Genomic DNA, 27,079 nt, shown 5'->3' on the forward strand with positions numbered 1-27,079 from the left:
ATACAGGATCCACAGAATTGTCTTGCTTCCACAGCAAGGAAAAGGAATCTTTTGGTCAGCGATATGTCTACTCAGATAGACTCATGTTGGTTATTCGATACTCGTAATACCTGACTGGAAAAATGGTTTTAGTATTGTAGACTATTCATTCAAAAGTTGGCGGCATTCTTAGTTTTAGAATTTTCTATAAATCTATGGACAAAAAACCCAAGATGCATTCTTTTGAGCAGGTTGAAAAAATAAGTATGAGATCAATTTATGACTGCTAGGGAAAAATGTTAGTAAAAGCCGTGTTAGTAATAGCTAATACATTTTTCTACTTGAATAGCTAAGTTTGTCATTAGGACTGTAAAAGGGACGTGGCATTTCTCTATTTTGAAGCTTGTGAATCATGATTTTATCACAAATGCAAGCTATATTCCTAGAAGGACTGAGAATGCAGTGTCTTTTAAACATGAATTCATATTTCATATTTATGTAACCCTTTTCTCCTGAGGGGCATCTCCTCAGAGAGTTCATAAAAGAACTTATTGTTTCTTGGGCTTTCTTTCCTTGCCATTAACCCCCAGGGGTGAGTTCTTTCTATGTGGGATGCTTCTGCTATGGCCCAAGTGGAGGAAGTGACCTCTCCTCATGTTACTGCTTGCAATAGGTATTTTCTGAGGTTGCATAATCAAGGAGACTTAACGCAGGATGGGATGTTCAAATAATAAAGTTTACTGATTATGTTAATGGAAAATAAATTTCCAAGTGTGTAATTGTCTGTACAAAGATTATCCTTTTACTCTCTCTATGTAAGTGCTGATTTCCTGGCTCCAGGGGTGGGTCCCGACTCCCTTGATCTGGAGAGTATGGTAGCTTCCTTGCTCCTGACTGGCCCTGATTTCCTGGGAACTTTCTTCAGTCTTACCTGCGTCCCACAGACTACACAGGATGCCCCGACCTGCACCTGTCTCCTGCCTGAAGATCCTGGGAAGGGTCTTCCAAAATGCTCTCTTGATATGTAGTTGAGGATTTCTCCTTCTTTGTTCCCACAGAGTATTGTCACAAATTGGTGACCTGGCCGCTGAACCTAGGGTAACCTTCCTGAAAGCCCAGGCTGAAATATTTCAGACTCAGTCCAAACACTGGAGCTGCTTTACTTCCCTCCACACAGCTCCTAACCTGGCAGTATGTGTATAGGTTTGATTCTCCCAAAGAATATGGGAAAGGCTCTAAGCCTCTCCAGTGGGAAAGGATCCTTCACTCTAGGGCTCCTTTCCATAGAAACTCTCTCCTCAACCCCCCCCCCCCCCCCCACACACACACAAAAACTCCCCTTGAGACTCTTATAGCCAGGACCACCTCTTCAGCTCCTCATAAAGGATGAGCTGCCAATTCCTAGTCCTATCTATGGGGAACTAGGGATATCTAGTGGCCTACCCGTAGGGGTGCTCATGTAGTACAGATTAACTTAGTGAACAACTATGAATGCAGGTTTGTGAACTTCAAAGGGCTTAAGATAACCAATTTAGGCCCTCAAAATCCTTTTTTTCCATTTTAGATTTACTAGCCTTAGATCTGCTTTCATGTTATTTATAAAATGAAACTCATAAAGACCTTATTAGAAAATGGAAGTATTTATTTAAAAATATTTGTAGTCCGCGCTCTCTAAATTTCAGGCGGGTAACAATATTACATGAGTAAAAATAATGGTATCGTACGAAAAATAAAAATAACCCTAAGCAAACTGCTGTTTGCTACAGTCAATGCCTAGCAAACAATTCATCAAAGATGGAGCTTAAGAGATGAAGGCTTTTTTAGGGAGAAAACGCTTTGGCTTTAGGTGTAAGCCATAAGGAGGGGGGGCGGGGGCACATTGAGCTAAGGAGGAGAGTGGCTGGCTGCTGTTGTCAGGGAAAAGGGGACTGTACATAGGTGCGTTTTTAGAGCTTTCTTAAACTCATCAGTGACAGTTAAAATACACAATGGATGGGATGGGCCAGCAAGGGAGAAAACTCTTTCACGTGTACATGACAGTCCTGAGGCTCAGAGGGAGGGGATTTCCAATAAAGACTGAGAGGCTAATCAAAGTGCTCTTCTAGGAACATACAATTTAAGAATTCTGTTGATCCAAGGAGACGTAATATGGAGTAATAGATTATGTACTAACAGTGCAAGTCTGTATTGGATGTAGTACTGTATGTGGAGCCAGTGAAGAGCTTGCAGTGTTGGAGTGATGTGCTCAAGTTTCCATAAGCCTGTAACGAGTCTTGCTGCAGAGTTGAATTATTTGCAGTGGCTTAATGGTGGTAGATGGGAGTCCAGTATACAGGGAATTACAATAGTTGAGTGATGTAATTATCAAGGATTGTAGTAGTGTCCTAAAGTGTTTGGGTTCAGCAGAAGTTTAATATGTTGAAGAAGGCATAGTTTGTAGAAGGACGAGCATATAATTGTTTTTACATGGATATGCATGGATAAAGTGGAGTCCAGCTGGACACAGAAGTTATGGCAAATGTAACAATGGGAATGGATTCGCAATCAAATTGTAGTGAAGATGGCATATCATATAAAGAAGTACGGCCTATCATCATGATTTCTGTTTTGCCAAGATTGAGTAATAGTCTATGGTGTATAAGCCAAGCTCTGTCAGAGGAAAGACATAGGGGAAATGAAATGGGAGGTAGTTGACCAAAATGTGATATGAAAGAAGAACCGGATGTCATCTGCATAGATTCTATAGGATAGACCCAAAGTAGCAAATAGACATCAGAGAGGTGCAATGTAAATGTTGAACAGGGCAGCTAAAAGTGCGAACATTGTGGGTCACCATTTGTGACAGGGAATCAGGATGATGTAATAATTGGCTATCCTAATATGTTGCATTCTGTTTGTGAGATAAGATCTGAACCAGGAAAGGACAGCTCTCAAAAGACCAATATCAGAAAGACATGCAAGAAGCATATTGAGATTTAGAGTTTCAAAAGCTGAACTAATGTCTAGAAGAATCAGCAGATAAGCAAGCCTCTATGAATTACATTTGTGGTGGAAAGCAGGAAGGTTTACGTATTATGATGTTTCTTAAAGCCAATTTGATATTGGTCTAAGTACTGAATGGTCATTAAAGAATTGAGTGAGTTGCTTAAGGATAATAACTTGATTATCTTTGATAGGAAAGGCAGAGAGGAAATGATGGGATGGAAACAGAAAATCAGTAGGATCGACTGTAGGGTTTTTTTAAGGATTGGACATATAGATGCTTTGAAGTTGATGGAAGGGTTCCAGAGGAAAGGGATAAATTGACAATTGAAGTTACCAGTGATGTGTATTTCCGAGAGATTACTTTCAGTAGGCCTGTACAATTAAAAACAAGACACATTACAAACATTTTACAAAGCAAATCAAAACATTAATAAAACCAAACTCTTTAATGTAGTCAAGTGTCTCATCTCACACTCCTCAGCTTCTGCTACCTACCCATCAACACAAATTGACAGAAGGTTGTGCGAATCCTTCGCAAAACACTTTCAGCAGAAAATTTCTAATCTCTATCAAATTTCCTCCACAGACTGCACCAGTCGCTCAATCCCCGATTCTCAACCCCAATTTGTTCAGTTCAGCAATGAAATTGTTTGTAATATCTCAGGTTGAGAAATGCATTCAAATTCTGACTAGAAAGATGTGGTAGAGAATCAGGGGAATGAGTGGTGCAGTGTATGGAGGAAATTTGATAGAGATTTTCTGCTGAGAGTGTTTTGGGAAGGATTCTCACAGGGTTATGTCAATTTGTGTTGATGGGTAAGTAGCAGAAGCTAAGGAGCGTGAGATAAGAACATGCCATACTGGGCCAGACAAAGTTCCATCAAGCCCAGCATCCTATTTCCAACAGTGGCCAATCCAGGCCATAAGAACCTGGCAAGTACCCCAAAACTAAGTCTATTCCATACTACTGTTCCTAGTAATAGCAGTGGCTATTTTCTAAGTCAACTTAATTAATAGCAAATAATGGACTTCTCCTCCAAGAACTTATCCAACACTTTTTTAAACACAGCTACACTAACTGCACTAACCACATCCTCTGGCAACAAATTCCGGAGTTTAATTGTGCGTTGAGTGAAAAAGAACTTTCTCCGATTAGTATTAAATGTGCCACATGCTAACTTCATGGAGTGCCCCTTAGTCTTTCTATTATTCGAAAGAAATAACTGATTCACATTAACCCGTTCTAGACCCTAGGCCCTTGGCTACATTAAAGAGCTGTTTGGGTTTATTAATCAAAGTTTGATTTGTTTTATAAATTTCTTGTATTTTGCCTTGTTTTTAGATGATCTATAGTGATCTAATATTCTTCAGTAATTTTGCACATTTTCTGGGTACTTAATCTTGCATGATCTGGTCACAGCTCGACACAAGAGACCAGATACCATCAAGCCAAGACCAGATTATAAAATAGTTTTAGATTCTCTTTGTGACCATTCTGTGAAAAATGAGGTAAATCTTTATGTAATAAAATATGCACTATGTATGCTCACACACAAGACTTGTTATGCAGTTAATCAGGTTCTCTGCTTAAAGATGAAAATGTTTATTTCACCACACACCAGAATGTAAATACTTAGGGGTAGATTTTCAGAGGGGTACGCGCGTAAGATACGTGCGTACCCCCCGAAAACCTACCCCAAACCCCCCCTGCGCGCGCCGAGCCTATTTTGCATAGGCTCGGCGGCGCGTGTAAGTCCCGGGGCTTTGCAAAGGGGGCGTGTCGGGGTGTGTCGAGTGGGTGGCACAAATTTTGGGGTGGGGTGGGAGGCGGGGCGGGGCGTGACGCCAGCCCGGGGGCGTGGTCGAGGCCTCCGAACCAGCCCCTGGGTCGGGTGATGGCGCGCCAGCAGCCCGCTGGCACGCGCAGATTTACGCCTACTTTCAGCAGGCGTAAATCTGCCAACAAAGGTAAGGGGGGAGGTTTAGATAGGGCCGGGGGGGTCGGTTAGGTAGGGGAAGGGAGGGGAAAGTGAAGGGAGGTGGAAGGAAAGTTCCCGCCGAGGCCGCTCCGATTTCGGAGCGGCCTCGGAGGGAACAGGCAGCGCACGCCGGGCTCGGCGCGCGCAGGTTGCACAAATGTGCACCCCCTTGCATGCGCCGACCCCGGATTTTATAAGATACGCGCATATCTTATAAAATCCAGCGTACTTTTGTTTGCACCTGGTGCACGAACAAAAGTACACACGCGCGTAAATTTATAAAATCTACCCCTTAATGCATATGTCAAGATTCACTCAAACAATATCCAAGCAACCAACTACATTAAAAAAAATTGTGCATGCCATGTACATTGGTATTAAAAGAAAGTAGACACTGTTACACATCCAATATCACTGCAACTGGTTCACCAAAACCAACCTTAAATGGCGTGGGAGTAAAATAGTTAGTTGAGTTACAACAGAAGGTAATGCTACCTGGATTCTGAATATTCTATAAGAACAGAAAACAGTATTTAGATCAGAACACATACATAGTGTATATATTCAACTCATTTAATGCATTGAGTATGTCCAAATGAACATTAGAAATTAACATTTAACACTTGGGGTCTTACTGTATCAGAAAAAAACTGCCATTAGCTGAATTAAATCTGTTTAATAAATGTGCATTTCTGTTTAATTTCAATGTAAAATATCTAGCCAAAATGCATAATGATCAACATGTATCATGGGAGTTTCAGGTTTTGGGTGGAATAATTTCTACTCAGTTCAAGATAGAATTGTCCTCTTTTCTGAAAACTTTAGAGAAGTCAGAAAAGGAGGTAAAAATATTAAAATTCCCATTTCTACTGTTTACTGATACAATAGAAGCACAGAAAACAAAATCAGTTAAATAAATAAGAACACTTAATAAAACAAAAGGTAAAAACAAGAAATGAGTAAACATTGAATGAAAGCTAATAAACCAAATTTTATTGTTAATGCATAAAAATTAATGGTCTATAGTACTGTGTATGCATATATCATATTAGCAGACTGTAATATACCATAATTTTGATTTACATGCATTTCTTCTACTAATAAATATAATTGAGAACAGTCATAACATGACAATTCAATCCATGACAGTATGATAATGAAGATTTAGATATGGCTTAAGTAATGTAGTTCAGATGCAAGATTCTGTATAAACAGTTAGGGGTAGATTTTCAAAGGCCGGCATGGACTGGGAGGGAACTTTCCTATCCCCCTATCTACCCTTCCTCCCTCTTCCCCGACCCCTAAACCTACCCTATCATAATTTTTTTTGTTTTAGAACTTATCTGCTCCTCCGAGCAAGAGTATGTTCCGCACGCCAGCTGGCTGCCGGCGCATGTTTCCCCTCTGCCCCGGTTGGCTCCCGCTCCACCCAGACCCCGCCCCTTTCAAGGAGCCCAGCATTTCGGCGCAAATCAGGAGGTACGCGCATGGCTGGGCCATTTTTAAAATGTGCTAGGCACGCGCAGGGCCTGGCCACATGTGCATTCCCCGGTTTTTGTGTGCGTCGGGCTCTGAAAATGTGGGCTTTAGTACCTGAAATGAATATTTCTGTAACATTTTAAAAGATACTATGAGAGCAATAATGAAAGCCCTGTCCACAGGTAAAAGATAATGCACTTTGTTTAATAATGTGCATACTTTTGCCTGCAGAATAATGAAGTGGTCCCAAAGCAGATACTGGAAGTACACATATAGTTTTGTATGATAAAAAACATGGAGTGATTTTTGAAAGGGGTTTTATGAGTATATACGGTTTTATAAAAGCAGAGACTGTGTGTGTATGTTCTGTTTTATAAGAACATATTATGAGGAGGGGAAAAAAGAGGCATTCTAGGGAGAAGTTCAGAAAATGCGTTGCCACTTTCCAATAGATATTATTGCCACTTTCCAATAGATATTATACTCATATACTTTACCAAACTTATTCGTACACTTTTACACCTGCTAATTGACTCACACAAATGAAATCAGACTTGTCTGTTGTCTGCAGTTTTTGGATGGGAAGTCCAAGAACACTGGTGGGGATTTGGGGTGAAGTGCGAGAAGGTCTAGGTGAACTGGAGAAGGACCCTGGTGAACTGGAAGCATAGCAGCTTATGGTTGTAACTGCTGCACTATGCAGTTTGCTCCCAAGCCTTTTGTTAAGGGTAATAACTTCTGCTCCATGCAGGATACCACCATATCTTCTATTAAGGGTAGTAACCGTCACCCCATGCAGGTTAACCTCATACATCCTTTTCTTCATTTCCAACCTCTAGCCTCTAGGAATGCACAGTGTTCATCCCATGCCCTTTTGAATTCATTTACTGTTTTCATCCTCACCATTTCTTCCAGGAGGGCATTCCAGGCATATACCACCATCTCTATGAAGAAATATTTCCTGATGTTGATTCTGAGTTGCATTTTGTGACCCATAGTTCAACACTTTTCTTTCCAACGAAAAGGTCGTGCAGCATTAAAACTTTTCAGGTATCAAAGTCTGTATCATATCTCCTCTCTTCCAGGTAGAGATATTGGAAAATTGGTGATTCCAAGTACTCTACTTATTTTATAAATACCCGTCTCCGTGTTTAATTCTGGGTGTTTATTCATGCAGTGAATATACGGTATTTTATAAACTGTGCAGCTCCCGTCACAGTTTATAAACCCTAGCATTAACCTCTGCGTGTTCACTTGTGTCCACAAGTGCTTTATGCAGAAAGGTTTTGGTTTTTTTACTCTGTTTATAAATTTCAGAATGATACTACAAGCAAATAGCTTGAGAGAAGAAAAAGGATAATGTATAAAACAGAACCATAAGGAAAAATACAAAGCAAATACAAGAAATTATACATATCCCATCAAGACAACAAAAACGAGCTGCAAACGGACTACAAAGGGACATTTAAAGGTACAATGTAAGAGAAAAAAACGAACAAAATAAGCTGACTGCTAGAGTTAAAAATTCTAATAAGTCATTTTATATAAGAGACTGGAGTAGATGAAGGCAAGTCAGCGAGCTTACCATCTAACTGCAGACAGGCTTGAAAGTTGGACTCAGGACAGTAACTTTCAAACGGGTGTGTGGGCGCACATGTATTTATTTATTTATTTATTTAACACATTTATATACCGATATTCGGTTTACAGTATAACAATAACTGGCAAGTAAGAATGCTTTACATTTAACAGGGATAAAATAACTTGGAGCAATGAAACAGGGACAAAACAACAATAAATAATAGGCTCTATTGAGGGGCCAGAGAAAAACTGACTAAAGTTCTAAGAGCGTAATGAATTAACTTAGGGTAAGGGTGAAAGGAGCATAGTTAACTTGATCATCTGCGGAGTTGGAGTGCTAATCTAAGAGCTTGTCTGTTAGTATGTGGGGTGAAGTACTAGAAAGATCACCAGCATAAATGAAAAGCTTGTTCGAACAGCCAAGTTTTGAGTCTCTTTTTGAAGGTAATCGTGCATTGTTCTAGCCGGAGCTCTGGTGGTAGAGAGTTCCATTGCGCATGGCCCGCAGTGTGGACAGGGCTCGTTTTCTTAAAGAAGTTTTAATGGGTGGAGCAATGAGAGTATTTCTATAAGCGGATCTCACCGGTCTGGAGGGTAAGTGTGGTCGAAACGGGATAATGAGCTCCAGTGGAATGAGATTGTGAATGGTTTTGTGTACGATTGTTAGTACTTTGTATAGGATTCTGAACTTAATTGGGAGCCAATGCAGGTTCATTAGTATGGGAGTAATATGATCTCTTTTGTTGGTCTTCGTCAAAATCCTGGCTGAGGCGTTTTGCAGCATCTGTAAGGGTTTAATGGAGTTCGCTGGAAGGCCGAGTAGCAGTGACTTGCAATAGTCGATTTTTGAAAAGATAATTGCTTGAAGAACTGACCGGAAGTCTTGGAAGTGGAGGAGCGGTCTCAGCCGTTTTAGAACTTGTAATTTATAAAAGACTTCCTTTGCGGTATTATTGATGAATCTTTTTAGATTCAATTGGTTGTCCATTAAGACTCGGAGATTTCTAACTTGAGGGGAGAAGGATGGATGCCTTGTGGGGAGCGTGTTGGAAACTGCATCGTTGCCGTCCTCTGATACGAGGAGTAGTTCCGTTTTTTTGGTATTAAGGATTAAATTAAGGCTTGTGATGTGCGTGTAAATGGGCGTGCGGCCAGATACACAGCAATTTTATATCCTGTGTGCACATTATAAAATAGCTCTAGCACATATGTGTACTCCTAATTTTAAACTTGTGGACACACAGCAGCGCAAGTCAGCTTTGGGATACGCAAGTGAGGGAATCTTATAACAGATGCATGTCCAGGCCATGACCAGTTTTACCAGTTCATCCATCAGTTTGTCCAGTCTAGAGCTAGGTCCTCCAACCAATTCTTTAGCTTGCAGTCCACACAGTTAACCCAGACCTCTCAAACACTTCATAGATGCCTGGAAATAATGTATTAAGACTTACACCTCCTCCATAGCAGAAGTAAATTTGCACTGAAATATACCTGGATGTGCATCCAGGCTCATAGGTACAGGAACACACATCTGTTGGCCCTGCCCTGAAATGCTCATGCCCCTCCCACTTTCTGCCCCCTTTTTTTCTCCAGTGTGAGATATTCATGCATCAGTAAGCAGAGCTGCTTATCTGTAATATTAGTCCTCACACAAGGGTGACATCATCAGATGAAGCCCCAACACAGAAAACTTATGTCAATGTTTCTAGAACTTTGACTTGATCACAATGAGCATGCCTAGCATGCTCTATACCACCCTTCCCCCTCTTTAGAATTAATATAAACATAGAAATAAAACAAACAAAAACAGGAGAAACCCAACTCCGTGGGGTGGCGGGCAGGTTTCATGAGGACTAACATCCTGCTGTCTTCAGAAAACACCTGTTACAGGTAAGCAACTCTGCTTTCTCCAAGGACAAGCAGGATTTTGGTCCTCACACACGGATGAATAATTTGCTACAGGCTGTCCCCCCAACATAAAAGGGGACCAAAAGACACCTAAACTAGGAGCCAACAGACACAACAACAATAGTGTTGGTAACAAGAAGGGGAGACAGCTTGAACCCAAACAATGAGCCGTAGGCAGGAAAGAATTGGGTTCTACACCTCAAACAAGTTCCGAAGGACCATCTGGTCAAACCTACTATCGCATCGGCCATCCCTATTCAAGCAATAGAGAGATGTAAATGTGTAAAGCAAACTCCATATCGCAGCTCTGCAGATCTCCTCCATGGGGACTACTCGCAAGTGGGCCACAGACTCTGCCATGGCTCTAACAGAGTGACCCCTGACATGGCCCCCAAGATGCAGCCCCGCCTGGGCATAACAGGAGATGATGCAGTCTGCTAGCCAATTCAATAGCATTTGTTTGGCAATGGCAATGTCCAATCTTTTTCTATCAAAAGAAACAAAACGTTGGGTGTACTATCTGTGGTCTTCTGTCTGCACCAGATAGAAGGCTAAGGCTCTCTTTAGTCCAAACTGTGCAAGGTTTGCTCGCCTTGGTATGAATGGGGCCTGGGAAAAAATGTTGGTAGGCTGATGGACTGGTTAAGTTGGAAGTCTGTCACCACTTTAAGCTGGAATTTAGGGTGCATACACAAGACCGCCCTATCGTAGAAAAGCTTAGTGTAAGGTGGATAAGTCACTAAGGCCTGAGCGCTGAACTGACTGCCACCAAAAATATGACCTTCAGGTCAGGTACTTCAGGTCACAGGAGCTCAGCGGCTCAAAAGGAGCTAACATCAGTTGAGCTAACACCACATTAATGTCCCATGACAAAGCGGGAGGCCTTAGGGGAGGCTTCAACTGGAGCAGGCCCTGCACGGAGCATAAAATTATAAGCTGTACAGAGATGGGCGTACCATCTACACCATGGTGGTATGTGCCAAGTGCAGTCAGGTGAACCCTAACGGAGTTGGTCTTCAAACCAGCTTCCGACAGGTGTAGAAGGTAATCAGTTTTAGTATGGGGCAGGAGAAAGGGTATAAGGCCTTCTGCTCACACTACACGGAAAACCTCCTCCACTTCAGTCTATAGGACTTTCAAGTGGAATGTTTTCTAGAAGCCACCAAGATCCAAGACACATCCCTCTGAGAGATCTAGCGGTTGCAGAATTAACCTCTCAACATCCAGACTATGAGTGACAGGGCCTGGAGGTTGGGATGTCGCAACCTGTCTTGATCCTGTGTGATGAGTTCTGGGGAAGTCTCCAGACTGATTGGTCTTTGGATGGATAACTCCCACTGTTGGAAACTTGGACCCTTAAGCTGGCTCGAGGATGGAAGAACTACTAGAAGAAGCCCTCACAGCAGTACTCAAGGCTGGGAGGCGGAACAGGACCAGGAAACCTGACAGGACCTTTACTTATACCAACCCTCGTTCCCCGCAGGTTGAGCTCTTGGGTGCCGGGGCCGGTAGGATTTAGGCGAAGGTCTCCTGGCGGAGGAAGTCTGAAGAGCATGCCGGGTCGTGGCAGGCTGAAGACTAGAAGAGATGGAGTCGGTCCAGGGGTCGAGGCGGGCAGTGGAAGTGTAAGACGAGGAAGCAGGCCAGAGGTCGGGGCAGGCAGCAGACTAGCAGAGCCGAGGATCACGCCAGAGGTCAGGACGGGCAGCAGACAGAAGAATCCAGGAACCAGGCCGAAGTCAAACCGAAGAATCAAGCAGAAGCTGGAGCGGAAGCAGGAGCGGGACCACGGGAACAGGAATGGAGCAGGAAAAAGCAGGAACTCAGGAGCGGAATCAGGAACAAGCAGGAACACTAGAGCAGGATCAGGAACACACAGGAACAGCAACTAGTTACTCACAGGAGTCAACCTGTTGCCAAGGCAAGGGAGCAGGAAGTGGGCTTAAATAGCCCAGAGCTGTGATGTCATCGCTGGGGGCCGGGCCAAGTTTCCCACCGCGGCTCCTTTAAATGTGGAGCTAGGCTGTGTGCGCGTGCCTAGGGGGGAGGAGCCCAAGCGGCAGTCGCTGGAACCACGGGGAGCATCGGAGACCGGCGTCTGACAGGTAAGTTAGGGGGACCCGGTCTGTGGTCTGGCGGTCTGCGGCCGGGGTTCACAACAGTAACTCCCCCCCACGTCCCCTCCGAGAAGGCGCTGGCTTGTCCGGGTGCTCACGGTGGAGCTGTAGTAGGAGGGACTTATCTAAAATGTTGGAAGCTGGCTCCCAAGAGTTCTCCTACGAACCAAAGCCCTGCCAGGAGATCAAGTATTCCGAGCGTCTTCAGTAGTATCTGACGTCCAATATATCCTGGACTTGGTAGATGGGATCCTTGTCAGCGGCCACATCCAAGAGTTCAGGAGGTCTCCAGTGGAAGGCTGACAGGACTAGAGGCTTCAATAGCGACACGTGAAAAGTATTATGAATCTTTAAACTGGAGGGCAGGTATAACCGATATGAGACTGTACCCAAGCGCTCCTTTATGGTGAAGAGTCCGAAATACCTGGGTGCTAAGCGCATACAGGGTACTCTCTTAAGTGGATGTGACGAGTGCTTAGCCAGACTCGGTCCCCAGGTTGGAAGAGAGGAGCTTGCCGGTGTTTGTCCGCATTTTTCTTAGCAGATTCAGCTGCTTTCTGAAAGTGGGTTTGATTGGAGTTCCATAAGGCATGGAGCTGCTGAGCTGTGAGCTGGGCTGCCGGTGATGGTACGGCCAGAGGTAAGGGCAAAGGAGAAGTCAGTTGTTTCCCGGAGACAACCTGGAAGGAGGATGTTCCGGTGGCTGAGTGGACGTGGTGATTGTACGAAAGCTCTACCCAAGGCAGGAGGGAAGCCCAGTCATTTTGTCAGTGACCCACGAAGGAGCGGAGGTAACCCTTCAAGGTGTGATTAGTCCGCTCAGCTTGCCTGTTTCCTTGTGGGTGAAATGCAGACGTAAAGTCTAGCTTGACTCCGAATTTCTTGCACAGCGCATGCTAATACTTGGCGGTAAACTGTGAGCCCCGATCCGAGGCAATGTGTCGGGGTAAGCCATGCAAATGAAAAATATGTTTGGTGAACAGTTGAGCAAGTTCAGGTGCCATAGGCAGTTTCGAGAGAGCCACAAAATGGGCCAACTTAGAAAATCTATCGATGGTTACCCAAATAACCTGTTTCCCTTCTGATACAGGTAAATCCACCAAGTAGGCCGTGGAAATGTGGCAACCTCCCCAGCTTTCTCCACTTATGGTTTAAACCTCTTCCCCATGCTTGATCTCTCTTCTCCCTTAGGTCAATCCTCTAGGTGCTTGCTATTCCCCTTGCCCCCCCTCCCCCGGACTCGCTGCTGTCAATGACTGCTGTAGACCTCCCCAGCTGACTGTGTTGCTGCAGCTTCTTCCGGCTTTCATATGTGCCAACATAGGCTGAGTGCTGGTAGAAATTAGTCAGAGGATATGCTATGTACTAAATCACATGGGTTCATAGCAATGACTAGAATCATCTGACTGCAGTGAGGTCACATCCAGCTGGATTGAGCTACTAATCTTAAAATTGGATTTTACTACTTACTTTTAGTTTTGGAAGGCAACCCCAGACAGAAAGTACTTCAATATATTAGAAATTCCAAATGCATTAAAAGTAAATAAATTTTATGGACATAGGAAGAGGAACATTTTCAAAGCCATTTCTGCATGAAAAGTAGTATTTACATTTTTGAAAAGCCCTCAAGTTTTGTGTTAATTGCTCTACCTATGTGTAAGTAAACTTTTGCATGCAGCTTTACATACAGAGTGAGGAGGAGTTTGTGAGGGCAGGATTGAGGAAGGGGCATGAATTTACATTCATACTTTTCAAATTTCAAAAGTATGCATGCATTTTTTCTCAGAAAACCTACTCACACAAATCAGCAGGTGCAAATGAGTGCAGACAGTTTTCCTGGAAAGTAAGCACTTTGAAAATGGGGGGCAAAGTCCACAGGTAGGAAGTGCACATAGACTTTCCATCAATTCAGTTAGAAAATAACCCCCATAAATGTCTTCTCAAAAACAAATATTAACTAATATACAGTGTATACCGGAATAGCAATGAAGCATACACAAAATATTAGTAATGAATTACAAAACAGTCAAACACATCTAACCTTGTTAGTGTTCAGTTGAAGTGAATCAGCGAAAGGATTAGTACTGCTGAATAAAGGCTTAGTGGCAAGGTTCAAATGCAGAAAAGACAATGGATTTTTCTAAAAGAAAAACATAAGAGGAACTAAACAAAAGAACCAGCCATTCAAAAATAATCAGAATATCTGCAGCTTTTCAAACATTACAAAACTAAACTGGGATATTACTGAAAATCCGATTTTACATTTAATGCAGAGAGACCATACTTGGGCCATAAAACATAGCTGTAGCCTCTGTCTCTTGGGCGATATTTCAAAAGTATAAAAAATAAGTAACATACACTCCCCCCACATGTGATTTCAAACTTTTATTGGTAAGTCATTACTCCTTTTAATTCTTTAAGCAGCACCTTTACATTGTAGCAGAATTGCTGAACAACCAAAATCTATTTTATATGATATAATCTATGACCATTCTAAACACAGTTTCTGCCAGATCAGTAGAGCTGGAGGGAAGCAGCTTAAATAAAGAAAAAAAGATTTAGCAATTTATTTAAATGATTCAGTATTTCTGAAATATTAAGGTTTAGCTTTCTTTTAAAGTCCTTACAATTTTTAAGAGAGAATATTCCAGAAAGCAGCCCCTTATAAAAATCCATGGCTGTAGCACACATCTTATATAGTTTCAAAGCATGCAAAATTGCATATCCATCAAGGTTAATGAAATGTTATTAACAAGCTAAAAACACAGGCAAAACAAACAAATAAAAACAAAAAAAACTGAAGGATAATCATACAACTTTCTTAGAAATTCCATAATTAGCTGGCCACAATTTTTGATGTATGCATTCTAACTAATTAGTTGCAGTGAGCAGGGTGTATCCAAGCCCTTATGATATCTAAGAAGACAGGACAGACAGTTGATGCCACAAAAAACCTTAGCAGCATCGAGAAACCGAGAAGTGTTGCTCTGGTTACAAAAGGGATGGTTTTATCCTACTTTTGAACCAATGCAGGGAAGAAAATGTCTTCAGGTAGAGAATGATTACTAGCTGGTTTGGAAGATGGATGCAAAACAAGATTTGGATCACAATTATCTTCAGAACTCTGAGATCTAGGCAAATAAAATTCATAAAATATCAAATCCTGTTCCTCAACTGGTGTATCTGCAGCTTGAAGTGAAACTGGCCCAGAAATGGTTAGGCTCTGGCACTGACTGGAAAAGAAACCTTCCTCTTCTAAATAGAAAAGAAGAATGAAGACCTTGATGCCTCAGGGTCATGAATAATCTGGCAGGCTTCATCAGCCACAGTACAAACATACCCAATGAAAGAGGTTCAGGAAGGTCCCTCAACACAAATATTGGAGACACACCACCCGATATTGGTGCACTGAGACTCGGTAGATGCTTTGAGAAATTCAACAACACATTTCTAGCAATCTCCTATGTGACATATGCTAGTGTAAAAAGCAGGACCTTTCTGAGAACGTGCTCACTTGGAGCAAAGGGCCTCGGAAGGACATGGTCACAAAAGCCAGGAGCTTCACTTGTGAAGACTCATTTCAGCTCAAGAACTTTCACCACATCTCAGCTTTTCTTCACTAGAGATACTAAGAAAGAAAAAGGGATTAAAAAAATCATCAAGAAAGCCTGACATGGCACAAAACCGTGGGAACAGCAGTGCCCTAACAATACACTCCCTCAAACAGATAAAATCATAACAGAGAGACAGTAGATTGCTTCCTGCATATGCTCAGAAGCTTTCTGTGGAAAGTTCTCCAGACGTTTCTCCAATGACATACATGACTCAAGTCATATAACTCATGTGTATGCCTCCATTGGAGCAACATATTATTAGAGAATGTTAAAATTAAATTCAATTGAAAATATGTTATCAATTAATGGACTATTGCTAATCCTTATCTACCAATGAGATGTACATATGGAAATTTCCAAACTATATTTCTATCCATAACAACTGTGAGCAGTTATTACTGATAGCTCAATTATATATAAACTGTCAAATTTAGCACAATTATGTCTGAAATTGTGAATCCTGCAATTAACAGTTGAATGGAGCTGTGCAGTAAATGAATATGCAGCACCCTCAATAGTGCAATACAGACACTGCTATTAGGATGATTGCATAGTTATAAGATAAACTTGAGAATTTCCCTAGCCATATATTTATAATAAAACTTAGCATAAAGTATACGATTCGTTATTATAGAATCATTTAAAAAAGCAGCAAATGTTCAAATAAACTACAAAAAGAGGAGAAAAAGATCATAACAACTATGTTCTTCAGATAACACCCATGGCAAAGATGATGGTGGGAACAAGGGTGAGACACAACAAAGCATAGTCCTGATATCAAACATTTATAAAGCAGCACTACACTTGTCAAATAACCAGAAAATTGCAGAAGCCCCAATTAGCAATATTCAACAAAGCTAGATGACTGATGCTAAAATGGGTTAGTGGGTTTCTGCCTACTGAGAAGGTTGGATGATGAATTACAGTACAGAGACTCGAGCTGGGAACAAAAGTTAAGAAATGACTAGTATATAAACATGATGCTCAAACAGAATCTATAAAGAGGAAGTTTAGTTTTAAGTTATACAAGCAAAGTATATGAATGGCTAATAAACATTCTAAACCTGATCACATGAGGGGGCGGATCCAAGATGGCTGCCAGATAGGTTTGCATGGCATTGGCTCAGTCGGTCAAGAGCTTCTTTTCTTGAATTTCCTGCTATATACTTACCTGAATGGGGAGGAAGCAAAAACAGAGGACACCTTACTCTGCGGTCACTTCGGCAATGCCCATAACCGGATTGATGGATGCCCATGTACGTTGCAGCGACACAGGAGTGGGACCCTCAGCTGCTGGTGAGAGGGGGGGAGGGGAATCGGAGCTCCCCTCTCTCCCTGGTTCAATATCTCCATTTAGACCCGAGGAGGGAACCCCACCAGTGAACCTTGCTGCCATAAGAGGTGCCCTGGAAACAAGGGAAGTACTCCTCAACCGAAGAGTGGAGGAGTTATCCCCTGCAAGGTCTGACAGGGCAGCAGCAGCAACAGGGAGCCTGAGAGCGTCATCTGGGCAAGCTGGTGTGGAGGAAGGAATATCAATGGGAGAGACAGCGGGGGCTTTTGGTGGAATCCCCACAACAGAAATACCAGCTGTGGTAAGACCTCGGGTTTTCTCACTAGAGACTTTAATGGTAAGCAATTATTGAGATGAGACTGTCTATCCTACAACAGTTATCTCCAGTTAAGGAGAAATTTAAAGAAATAGATGAGAAAATGAATGTGGTTGCAAATACTAATCAGGAACTGGAACAGCAAATTTCTTCTACCAGGCTTCAGATAAATGAAATTCAACAAACTCAGGCCTGGATTTATCAAAATGCGGTAAGTATCGCATGTGATAGTAAAAGGGGTGTTTTATGCTAATATACAATTTATCGCACTTTGCGCTACTTACCTATGCGAAGAGCTAAGTGAGCGCAAATAGCGATAACCTTTTCAGATTTAGCGATAGGTGCCAGACTGTTGTATTTCCTGCATTTAACCACTTGGGGGGGGGGGGGGAGGGAGAGAGAGAGAGAGACTAGCCATAATGTCCTCTCCCAAGGTAGGTATGTGTATCCCTATGAGAGGCCCACCTAGTAACTCGGGGCGAGGGTTAGGTGTTTGTGTAGGGGGTTAGGGACCGCTTTGACAGTCAATGTGAGACGTACGAACAGAACAGTGGTCTCTTGTGAAGATTGGATGGCCTTCGGAGTGAGGAAACTCACTCCAAGATGAAATTTGGGCTATGATCTCTCAACATAGCTTGATGTTACCCAGGTACAGAGTCCATCATACTAGGTGGAGAGAACATTACCCAAATCTCATCTTGGAGTGAGTTTCCTCACTCCGAAGGCCATCCATGTATGTTTACGCACGTAACCGGTCTTACACGCGCTGGGCCTATTTTCAAAAGGCCCGGCGATGTGCATAAAGCGCCGGGACGCGTGTAAGTCCCGAGGCTTGCAAAAAGGGACGGGGCGGGACCTGAGGCTCCTGGCACAGCATCCATTTGCCGCCCAGCCAGCGTGCGCAACTTACTTCAGCCCCAGGGCTGAAGTAAGTTTAGAAATAAAAAAAAACAGCAGAAAAAGGTAGGGGGAAAGGGCAGGGGAGGTAGGGGAAGGGAAGTGTGCGTAAGGTGCACAATTGTGCACCCCCTTGCGTGCGCCAACCCCAGATTTTATAACGTGCGCAAATGTTATAAAATCGTGTGTCCATGTGTGCGCACTGTGTAGCACGCGCTCGCGCAATTTTGAAAATCTACCCCATAATGAGGAAGTTCAGCTTTATGCAAATATATTACAACTTATTTTTATGTCCATACATTCTTTACTCAATTAATAAATTAGCTTAGAATATTCAACACTGAAAACATACTTGAAAGTTTTTTTTTTATTATTATTATTTTCTCTGCTTTTACTCAGCATTCCAACAGTGATATACTGCAGGGAGCATCTGAACCTTGCTCAGAGCAGGCTGACAGAAAAGCAGCTCTACAGCAATAAATAGTCACCAACAAATAAAGAGCTGCCAAGTGAGTAACACAGAGGGAGAAAGGAAAATTGGTTCTTACCTGCTAATTTTCGTTCCTGTAATACCACAGCTCAGTCCAGTCAAGCGGGTTTTATTCATCCCTACCAGCAGATGGAGGTAGAGAACAAAACTTTGGGCACTGCCACATATACGAGAGTGCTACCTGCAGTCCCTCAGTATTATTCGATACCCAAGCCAAGATAAGAAAAATAAAGACCAAACAAGGCTCCCAACATGGATACCCCTGACCAACTAGATAACCGTGCAGAAAACTCTAAACTTAGAAATTGAAGCCAAAAAATGACAAATCTGCTTTGCAAATAAATACAGTAGTAGACCAAGCAGTCTTTCAGCAGAGATCCTCAGGGAGGGCCTCTGGACTGATCTGTGGTATTACAGGAACGAAAATTAGCAGGTAAGAATCAATTTTCCTTTCCTAAACATACCCAGATCAGTCCAGACAACCAGGATGTACCAAAGCCCTCTTACACTGGGCGGGAACCTGAAAGACCTGCTCGAAGAACACTCTCTCCAAAAGGGGGCCACCTCCGGGGCCCGCACATCCAAACGGTAATGCTTGGTAAAGGTATGCAATGAAGACCACACCGCAGCTCTACAGATCTCTTGGGGAGACACCAGCTGACACTCAGCCCAGGACGGCACCTGAGCTCGTGTCGAATGTGCTCTAAGACCCATTGGAACCATTCTTCCTTTTGATACATAAGCTGCAAAGATCGTCTCTTTCAACCAATGAGACAAAGAAGCCTTAGATGCCTTTTCGCCCTTTTTTGCTCTCCTGAATAGGACGAACAAAGCTCTCTGCTTCAACGGCAGGGGAGAAAGACTGATACTTCATGATATCCAGCGTAGCTGTCTGCTTCAACAGCAGGGGAGAAAGTCTGATACTTCACTTTCAATGCATATCCAGCATAGCTCTCTGCTTCAATGGCAGGGAGGAATGAAGAAAAGTGGATCTATATACAGACAACAACCAACAAGGACTGAATTACATAGTCTGGGTAAACAATCATGGGTGTAGCTTGCTTATTGCGGTGGTTACTACCCCTAACTAATTAAGCTAGATATTTCACTTAGATGCAGTTCCAACACTGCTCTCTACATTAATGGCAAGGGTGGAAGGGAAATAGAACCAAAAGGTTACTAAGGGCCAAGAGTAACAGATAAATATGAGAGAAAAAAAAAAAGAGTGTGAAAGCTTGCTGGGCAGACTGGATGGGCCGTTTGGTCTTCTTCTGCCGTCATATCTATGTTTCTATATTAGAACGACGAAAAGCGTTAGTGACTTTCAAGTAACGTAATACCACCGTCTCACATCCAAAAGGTGAAGTTCTCGTCCCATCGATGGATCCCAAGCCCAATCTGGAAATCCGGGCAACTCCACTGACTGGTTTACATGAAAAACCAACACCACCTTAGGAAGAAACGAAGGTACCGTATGCAAGGACACCGTATCGGATGATATCCGGAGAAACGGATCACGGCATGAAAGCACCTGCAATTCCGAAATCCTTCTAATAGAACAGATAGCTACCAAAAAGACCATCTTCAGAGTCAGGATCTTCAAAGATACCTGATTCAGAGGCTTAACGGCTCCTCACAAAGGACCCGTAGCACGAGATTAAGATTCCATTCCGGACAAATGCGACACAGAGGTGGACAGAGATGTTTGACTACTCGTAGGAAACGCACCACATCCGGATGGGATGCCAAGGCCTTCCCCTGGACTCTCCCCTCTGAGACAATCCAAAGTGGAAACCTGGACCTGAAGGGAACTATAGGTTAATCTTTTGGATAAGCCCACCTTCAAAAAAGACAAAATATGGGACACCGACACCTGAAGAGGGTCAAATCCCTGTTGTCCATACCAGGTCTCAAACACCTTCCATACCCTGGAATAGGCTAAAGACGTAGCAGGGCATCTCGCTTGGAGCAGCATGTTAATTACTGGTTCCGAATACCTCCTCACGCGCAATCGCCTCTTTTCTAAAGCCAGGCCGCGAGACAAAAGTGATCCTCCCGATCAGAAAATATAGGACCCTGATGCAGGAGATCCGGTAAGTGGGTCAGGCGTAGCGGTCTGTCCACTGCCAGCCGCACCAGATCCGCGAACCACGGACGGCGAGGCCATTCCAGAGCCACCAGAATCGCTGATCCCGCGTGGCCCTCTACACGCCTGAGTACCTTTGCTATCAGCAGCCACGAAGGAAAGACATACAGGAGGATTCCGGTCGGCCATGGACATACGAGGGCATCGAGCCCCACTGCCCCGGCCTCCCTCCGGCAGCTGAAGAACCTTTGTGTCTTGTTATTGAGACTCTTTGCTATGAGATTGAACTGCGGGTTTCCCCACCGTTCTCAGAGAAGCTCCCAGGCCCTCTGAGAGAATTCCCACTCCCCCGGATTCAACTGCTGAGGTAATCCAACTGGACATTGTCGATTCCTGCGACATGGGAGGCGGCTATTCCTTCGAGATGAAGCTCTGCCCACTCAAACAGCAGCTGAGCCTCCTGTGCTACCATGGGACTTTTGGTTCCCCCCCGGCGGTTGATGTAAGCCACTGTGGTCGAATTTTCCAAGAAAGCTCGCACCATCCAATCACGGACCAAGGGTAGAAACTGCTCCAGAGCTCGGCGCACTGCTCTCGTCTCCAGGCGATTGATGGCCCATGTCTGTTCAGACGTCGACGAAAGGCCCTGAGCAGACCTGCCCAGACAAACTGTCTCCCAGCCCTGAAGACTTGTATCCGTGGTGACCACCACCCACTACGGGACCTCGAGAGGCATCCCCTTCTCCAGATTGTTCCGTGTCATCCACCAGGTCAGACTGGCCCTGGCCGACTCCATCAAGCCAGGGGAAGGAAATATTGTTGCGACAGAGGATTCCAACGGGATAACAAGGCTCTCTGCAGAGGCCTCAAATGGGCAAATGCCCAGGGCACCAGTTCCAATGTGGATGCCATCGAGCTCAGGACCTGTAAGTAATCCCAGACCTTTGGCACCTGTAGACGAAGCAGACGCACTATCTGCCCCTGAATTTTGTTCACCCTGTTGTCTGTAAAAAACACTCTGCTCCGCTGGGTGTCGAAACAGGCTCCCAAGTTTTCAAGGGAACGGGAGGGGACCAGATGGCTCTTCTGCACATTGATAACCCAGCCTAGAGATTCCAGGAGCGACCGAACATGGTCCACGGACCGCACACATTCCTCTAGTGACTTCACCTGTATCAGCCAATCGTCCAATTACGGGTGCACCAGCAATCCCTCCTGTTGCAGCGCCGCCGCCACTACAACCATCACCTTTGTAAAAGTCCGTGGGGCGGTGGCCAGCCCGAAAGGCAGCGCTTGAAATGGATAGTGTTGACCCAGAACCATGAATCTGAGAAACTTCTGGTGCTCCTGACGGATGGGGATATGCAGATAAGTCTCGGTGAGATCCAGAGACGCCAAAAACTCTCCTCCCCGTATCGCCGCAATTACGTGCACAACGTCTCCATCCGAAAACTTGGTACCTTCAAACTGTGGTTGACTTTCTTCAGGTCTAGGATAGGTCGGAATGTGCCTTCCTTCTTGGGCACCACGAAATAGATGGAATATCTGCCTTGTCCCTGTTCGGACACTGGCACCGGTACAACCGCCTCCAGACTTAACAACCGCTGAAGCATTTCCTGGACCGCTGCCCGCTTGCTTCGGGAAAGACAACGCGACTCCAGAAAGACCGACCGCAATGGGCGAGAAAATTCTAAGGCATAGCCGTTTCTCACCACGCTCAACACCCACTGGTCGGAAGTGATCTTGGTCCACACCCGTAGAACCGGATCAGCCTGCCCCTGATTATCAGAGACGAGGAGTGGACCTGCCGGATCTCATTGTGAGGACTTATTGACACCCACACCCTGGGTGGATCCACCTCTAGATGACTTTCTCGCCCCTCGAAATGACTGTTGCCTATTCGAGGACTGTCTTGGGGCCAAGGCCCCCGAGGGCCTCGTCTGATGAAAACGTCTGGACTCCCGAAAGCAAGGCCGAGAACAGAAAGGTTTTCTGCCAGACTTTCGATCCTCTGGCAGTCTATTGCCCTTTGTCTCTCCCACCGACTTCATCAGACGATCAAGGTCCTCACCAAACAGCAGTTTCCCCTGAAAGGGCAGATTACAGAGCTGTGAGTTTGATGACAAATCTGCTGACCAGTTGCGTAGCCACAAGTGTCGTCTGGACACCACCACCGACACCATAGCGCGGGCCATGGTTCTCACCAGGTCATATAAGGCATCTGTGCCATATGCAACCCTGCCTCTAGGCGGGCCGCCTGAACTGGGGAAAGAGTCCCGGAGGCTGACTGGTCCTGCGGCTTCTGGATCCAACACAAATAGGTCTGCTGCATCAGACTTGCACATACCGTCGCCCGCAGGCCAAGCCCCAGGACCTCAAAAGCTCGCTTGAGATGCACTTCCAACTTCCGATCCTGAACATCCTTCAGAGTGGAAGCTCCAGTCACCGGAATAGTGGTCTTCTTAGTGACCGCCAAAACTGCCGCATCTACATTCGGGACCTTGAGGACGTCCGGATGGTGCTGCAGAAGTGGATAAAGCTTGGACATCGCTCTGCCAACACGCAGACCCGAGTCGGGAGAATCCTACTCTCGGTTGATCAATTTCTGGATTTTCTTCGGAATTGGGAAAGTGCTGGGGGGTCTCCATAGGCCATCCAGAACTGGATTAACCCCTTCAGCATCTGAATCCTCCAGGGTGAGCTTAATCCCCAGCTCCTCCAACACCTGAGGTATAAGCAGGCGAAGCTCTTCTCTCTTGAAAAGCTGGATCACCCGCGGATCATCGCCTTAAACCTCTGGACCCTCCAAGGTCCCCTGTTCAGTTTTAGAGTCTCCTGGGTCCAGAGGGGGACACCCCAATTGGGTCCCCATCATGATAGGCCTCCGAGGAGACCTCATCCTCCTGCTTAGACTCATCCTAATCTTCTTCTGAGTCCAATTCCAAGCAGGCTAGCCACCCCTCGGGAGGCAGTGTTCGCGGGCCAGTAGATCCTTTAGGGGGGACCTTCCCCCGCTTTTACGAACACGTCGGGTCTTCTGTGACACCACACATACGTGCCTGCCTAGCCAGGAAGGCCTCATGCAGTAAAATTATGAATTCGGGCGAATTGCCCCCCCCCCCCCCCCCCCGGGACTCCCAAAGTGCGCTTCGGGTTGCTGGGGCCTGAGAAATCTGGACATTTTTCTCCAGGTCGAACCATGGGAGACAGGAGCAGCGGGGAACCCCAGACCCCTGCGGAGAAGCCCCCCTATCCAGCTCTGCTTCTGCGGCCATAGCCACTTCCACCTGTGATCCCAGCACCACTGCCGCGGTCCACGAATGCCTCCACAGCTTTGCTTGCCTTTCAGACCCCCCTCCAACACATTCCATGCAGAGGAAGAGGTCATTCAGGCTGACCGACAGGCTACCACAGGCCCTGTAGGTCTCTCTGAGCTGCTTGTCTGTCATAACAAGTACCAGGAAATAAAGCAAGGCAAAATAAAAATCCAAACAGGCAATCCTATGCTTACCACGCTTCCACGCGGCCCGGATCACAAGGGGGAGAGGCGCACCATGCGGCAGCTGTCAAAACCTGAAGAGGGCGCACTGCCCCAAGAATTTCCCGCTGTTGCGGTGAACAGGCCACTGCCACGACTGAAAACCGCGCGGCTCGTTCGGGAGTACAGCCAGCCCCCACCGGAGTGAATCTGTCCTGACAGGGACCACTCTCCTCCGAATGATCCCCCCACTTACTGCCCGGCCTGCACCCGATCTTGCCAAGGATTTCAGCCTGTTAGGCCGCACAGCCTGCCACATGCTTCTGCTGTTGCATTCAGCCTGCTAGGCCGCACAGCCTGCTCACATGTGGCTGCTGTTGCAAAAGTAGACAGCTGCCAGTGACTTTTTTTTTTTTTTCCAATAAAGATTTAAAGGCCCAGACACATAGGAAAGCACAAAAATAAAAGTAAGGGTACTTCCCTGTCCTGGGCAGGCGGAGGGGCTTTGGGCTCACTGAGGGAACCAGACCACTGGCTGTCAGTGGTCCCGGGGTCGCGGGCTGAAGCTGGCTCAATCCGAGGGACAACCCTTCTGCAGGAGCCTGTCGGGGAACAATTTTCCTTAAAATATTCAGTCATTCAGTACTACAGGATTAACACCTCTACCATCTGCTGGAGGTAGAGGAATACTGAGGGACTGCAGGTGGCACTCTCGTATATGTGGCAGTGCCCAAATCTTTGGTCTCTACCTCCATCTGCTGGTAGGAATGAATAACACCCGCTTGTCTGGACTGATCTGGGTATGTTTAGGAAAGAAAGATGAATGAGACAAATGGAGAAGGAAGGTTGGTAATAATGTATGAAAGGGAGTGCAGGGAAGTGGTGAAAGTGAGTAATAGAATGACTGAAGGCTAATTGGTTAATGGAATGAGACAGGTGGTTGCTTACCTGAAACAGTTGTTCTCTGAAGGCAAGGGAATCACAGTTACACAGATGGGTGATATTATTGCTTGTCACCAAATAGACCTTTTCCTAGAGCTTTCTAGGAAATTGTTAGAAATCCATGACATGTGCAGTAGTTACCATGCAGCTGCATTACCACAGTGTGCTTCATTTCATTCTACAGCAACAGAAGCCCAATTCCGGAACAGGAGGAAAGAGAGAGTGTGCGACTGGTGATTCCCCTGTCTTCAGAGAACACCTGCTACAGGTAAGTAACTTCACTATTTCTGAAGACATGCAGAATCATTAGTCACACAGATGGGACTCCTTAGCTAAGGGTTGTTTTCAAATATCACTACTAACAGGGTGATAACTATTTTTAGTATGATAAAACTCTCTACTTTTTTAAAAATGAAAATCCTACATAATAAAAATGGGTCATAAGGGAGTTGAAAGAGCTCTAAACCTCAGAGGCCTTGCAGAACTGTATTTATTTATTTATTTATTTAATAAATTTGTATACTACATAAACAGTAAAAATACAATGATGTTTGGCTTGCCCAAACTTGTGCTGCATCAGGAGTTCATATGTAATAAGTCCTGAGATGCAAATGTGTAGTCAGAAGGCTTTTTTGTGGCCTTGCATATCTTTTTTTTTAATAGAAGTCACCCTTAAATTGTCTACCGATGCAGTCATGTCAGTGATATGACCTCCAAAGTCAGACTAGCTTGGTCATAAGTGAAAGATATAAAATCTAAAATAAAATAAAAATAAATAAATATGCTAACTGTTATTTAATTAGAAAAAATTATTTGAGGGGCAGTGACGTCAGCCTTCCAGCATGGACGCTTGAAGCATTAGCTCCCCTCACACTTTCTATAATCCTTAAAGAATCAGCGACATCGATGGGAATTGAGAGTCGTGAAATGTAACTGGGATATGTTAAAGGGTTTATGATGACTTCCAGGAAGAAAACAATTGATTTGAAATCTTTTTCATACGAAGCCAGAGGCTCCCGATTTGCGGCCTTGCGAGAATATCCGGAATCAGGTGAAGATAAGATGGCGAATGCAGGCGCACAGAAATCTAAAGAGGATGGGAATCTGATGGCGACTGGTGTGTCAGGGACAATCAGGGAACCTACCAAATAGGACTTTCAGTTATGGCTTCAGGAAATCCAAAGAGACATAAAATCGATCAAGATGGATATGCAGGCAGCGTTAGCGGAGTTCCGGTCAGAGCTGGGGGACTATGGCTGCCGAGTTGAGGATGTGGAGAAATCGTGGAAGGTCAGGTCATGGAAACATCGCGCCTAAAAACAGAACTCTCAGCGCTCCAAAATATAAACGAAGATATTATGCTGAAACGAAGATATTATGCTGAAGATAAAAGATATTGAAAACAGGTCATGGCATTCTAATATTAGAATAAGGGGCGTGCTGGAATCGGAAGCCTACGTGGATGCAGATATGGTGGTTAAAAAATTATGCCGAGCTGTGATTAATGCAGGGTCTGACTCTGCAGTTGATCTGGACAATGACATCAAGCTGGATCGGGCACACAGGGCCCTTGGAGCTCCGAGAAATAAAGCACCTCGCGACATTATCGCCTGCATCCATAATTTTCGCCAAAAAGAAGCGATTATGCAGAAAGCCCGCCAGATGGGCACCTTCACTTGGGAAGGGCATAACATTGCTCTTTATAATGATCTAGTTGCCACTACCCTTCAAAAACGAAGGGACCTCCAAGCTGTGACCTCCCTTCTCTGTAAAGAGAATATCTATTACAGATAGCTGTTCCCAAGCGGATTCGCTTTCACAGTGGAAGGTACAACTTATTGGATCAAGAGGTTATCGGAGGCAGGATCGATATTGGCAGAAGCGGGGCTAGCTCTGCCAGATGGAGAAAACAATGTTCAGCAGACAGTGGGGAC

The 27,079-nt window shown here is 44.7% G+C and overlaps 1 protein-coding gene across 5 annotated transcripts in view; it reads right to left on the minus strand.

Moving 5' to 3' along the window:
• Positions 1 to 27,079, minus strand: part of MPDZ (multiple PDZ domain crumbs cell polarity complex component) — a 662,189-nt gene that overhangs the window by 229,945 nt on the left and 405,165 nt on the right. For 4 of the 5 annotated variants that reach the window (XM_029605550.1, XM_029605570.1, XM_029605530.1 and 1 more), the window contains one exon: positions 14,070 to 14,168. The exons of the other annotated variant lie outside the window; for it this stretch is intronic. In XM_029605550.1, coding sequence (XP_029461410.1) covers positions 14,070 to 14,168 — 99 coding nt within the window. The remainder of the gene's footprint in view (positions 1 to 14,069; positions 14,169 to 27,079) is intronic. 5 annotated transcript variants of the gene reach the window in all.

The sequence above is a fragment of the Rhinatrema bivittatum genome, chromosome 1, assembly GCF_901001135.1.
Source record: "Rhinatrema bivittatum chromosome 1, aRhiBiv1.1, whole genome shotgun sequence".
Lineage (NCBI taxonomy): Eukaryota > Metazoa > Chordata > Amphibia > Gymnophiona > Rhinatrematidae > Rhinatrema > Rhinatrema bivittatum.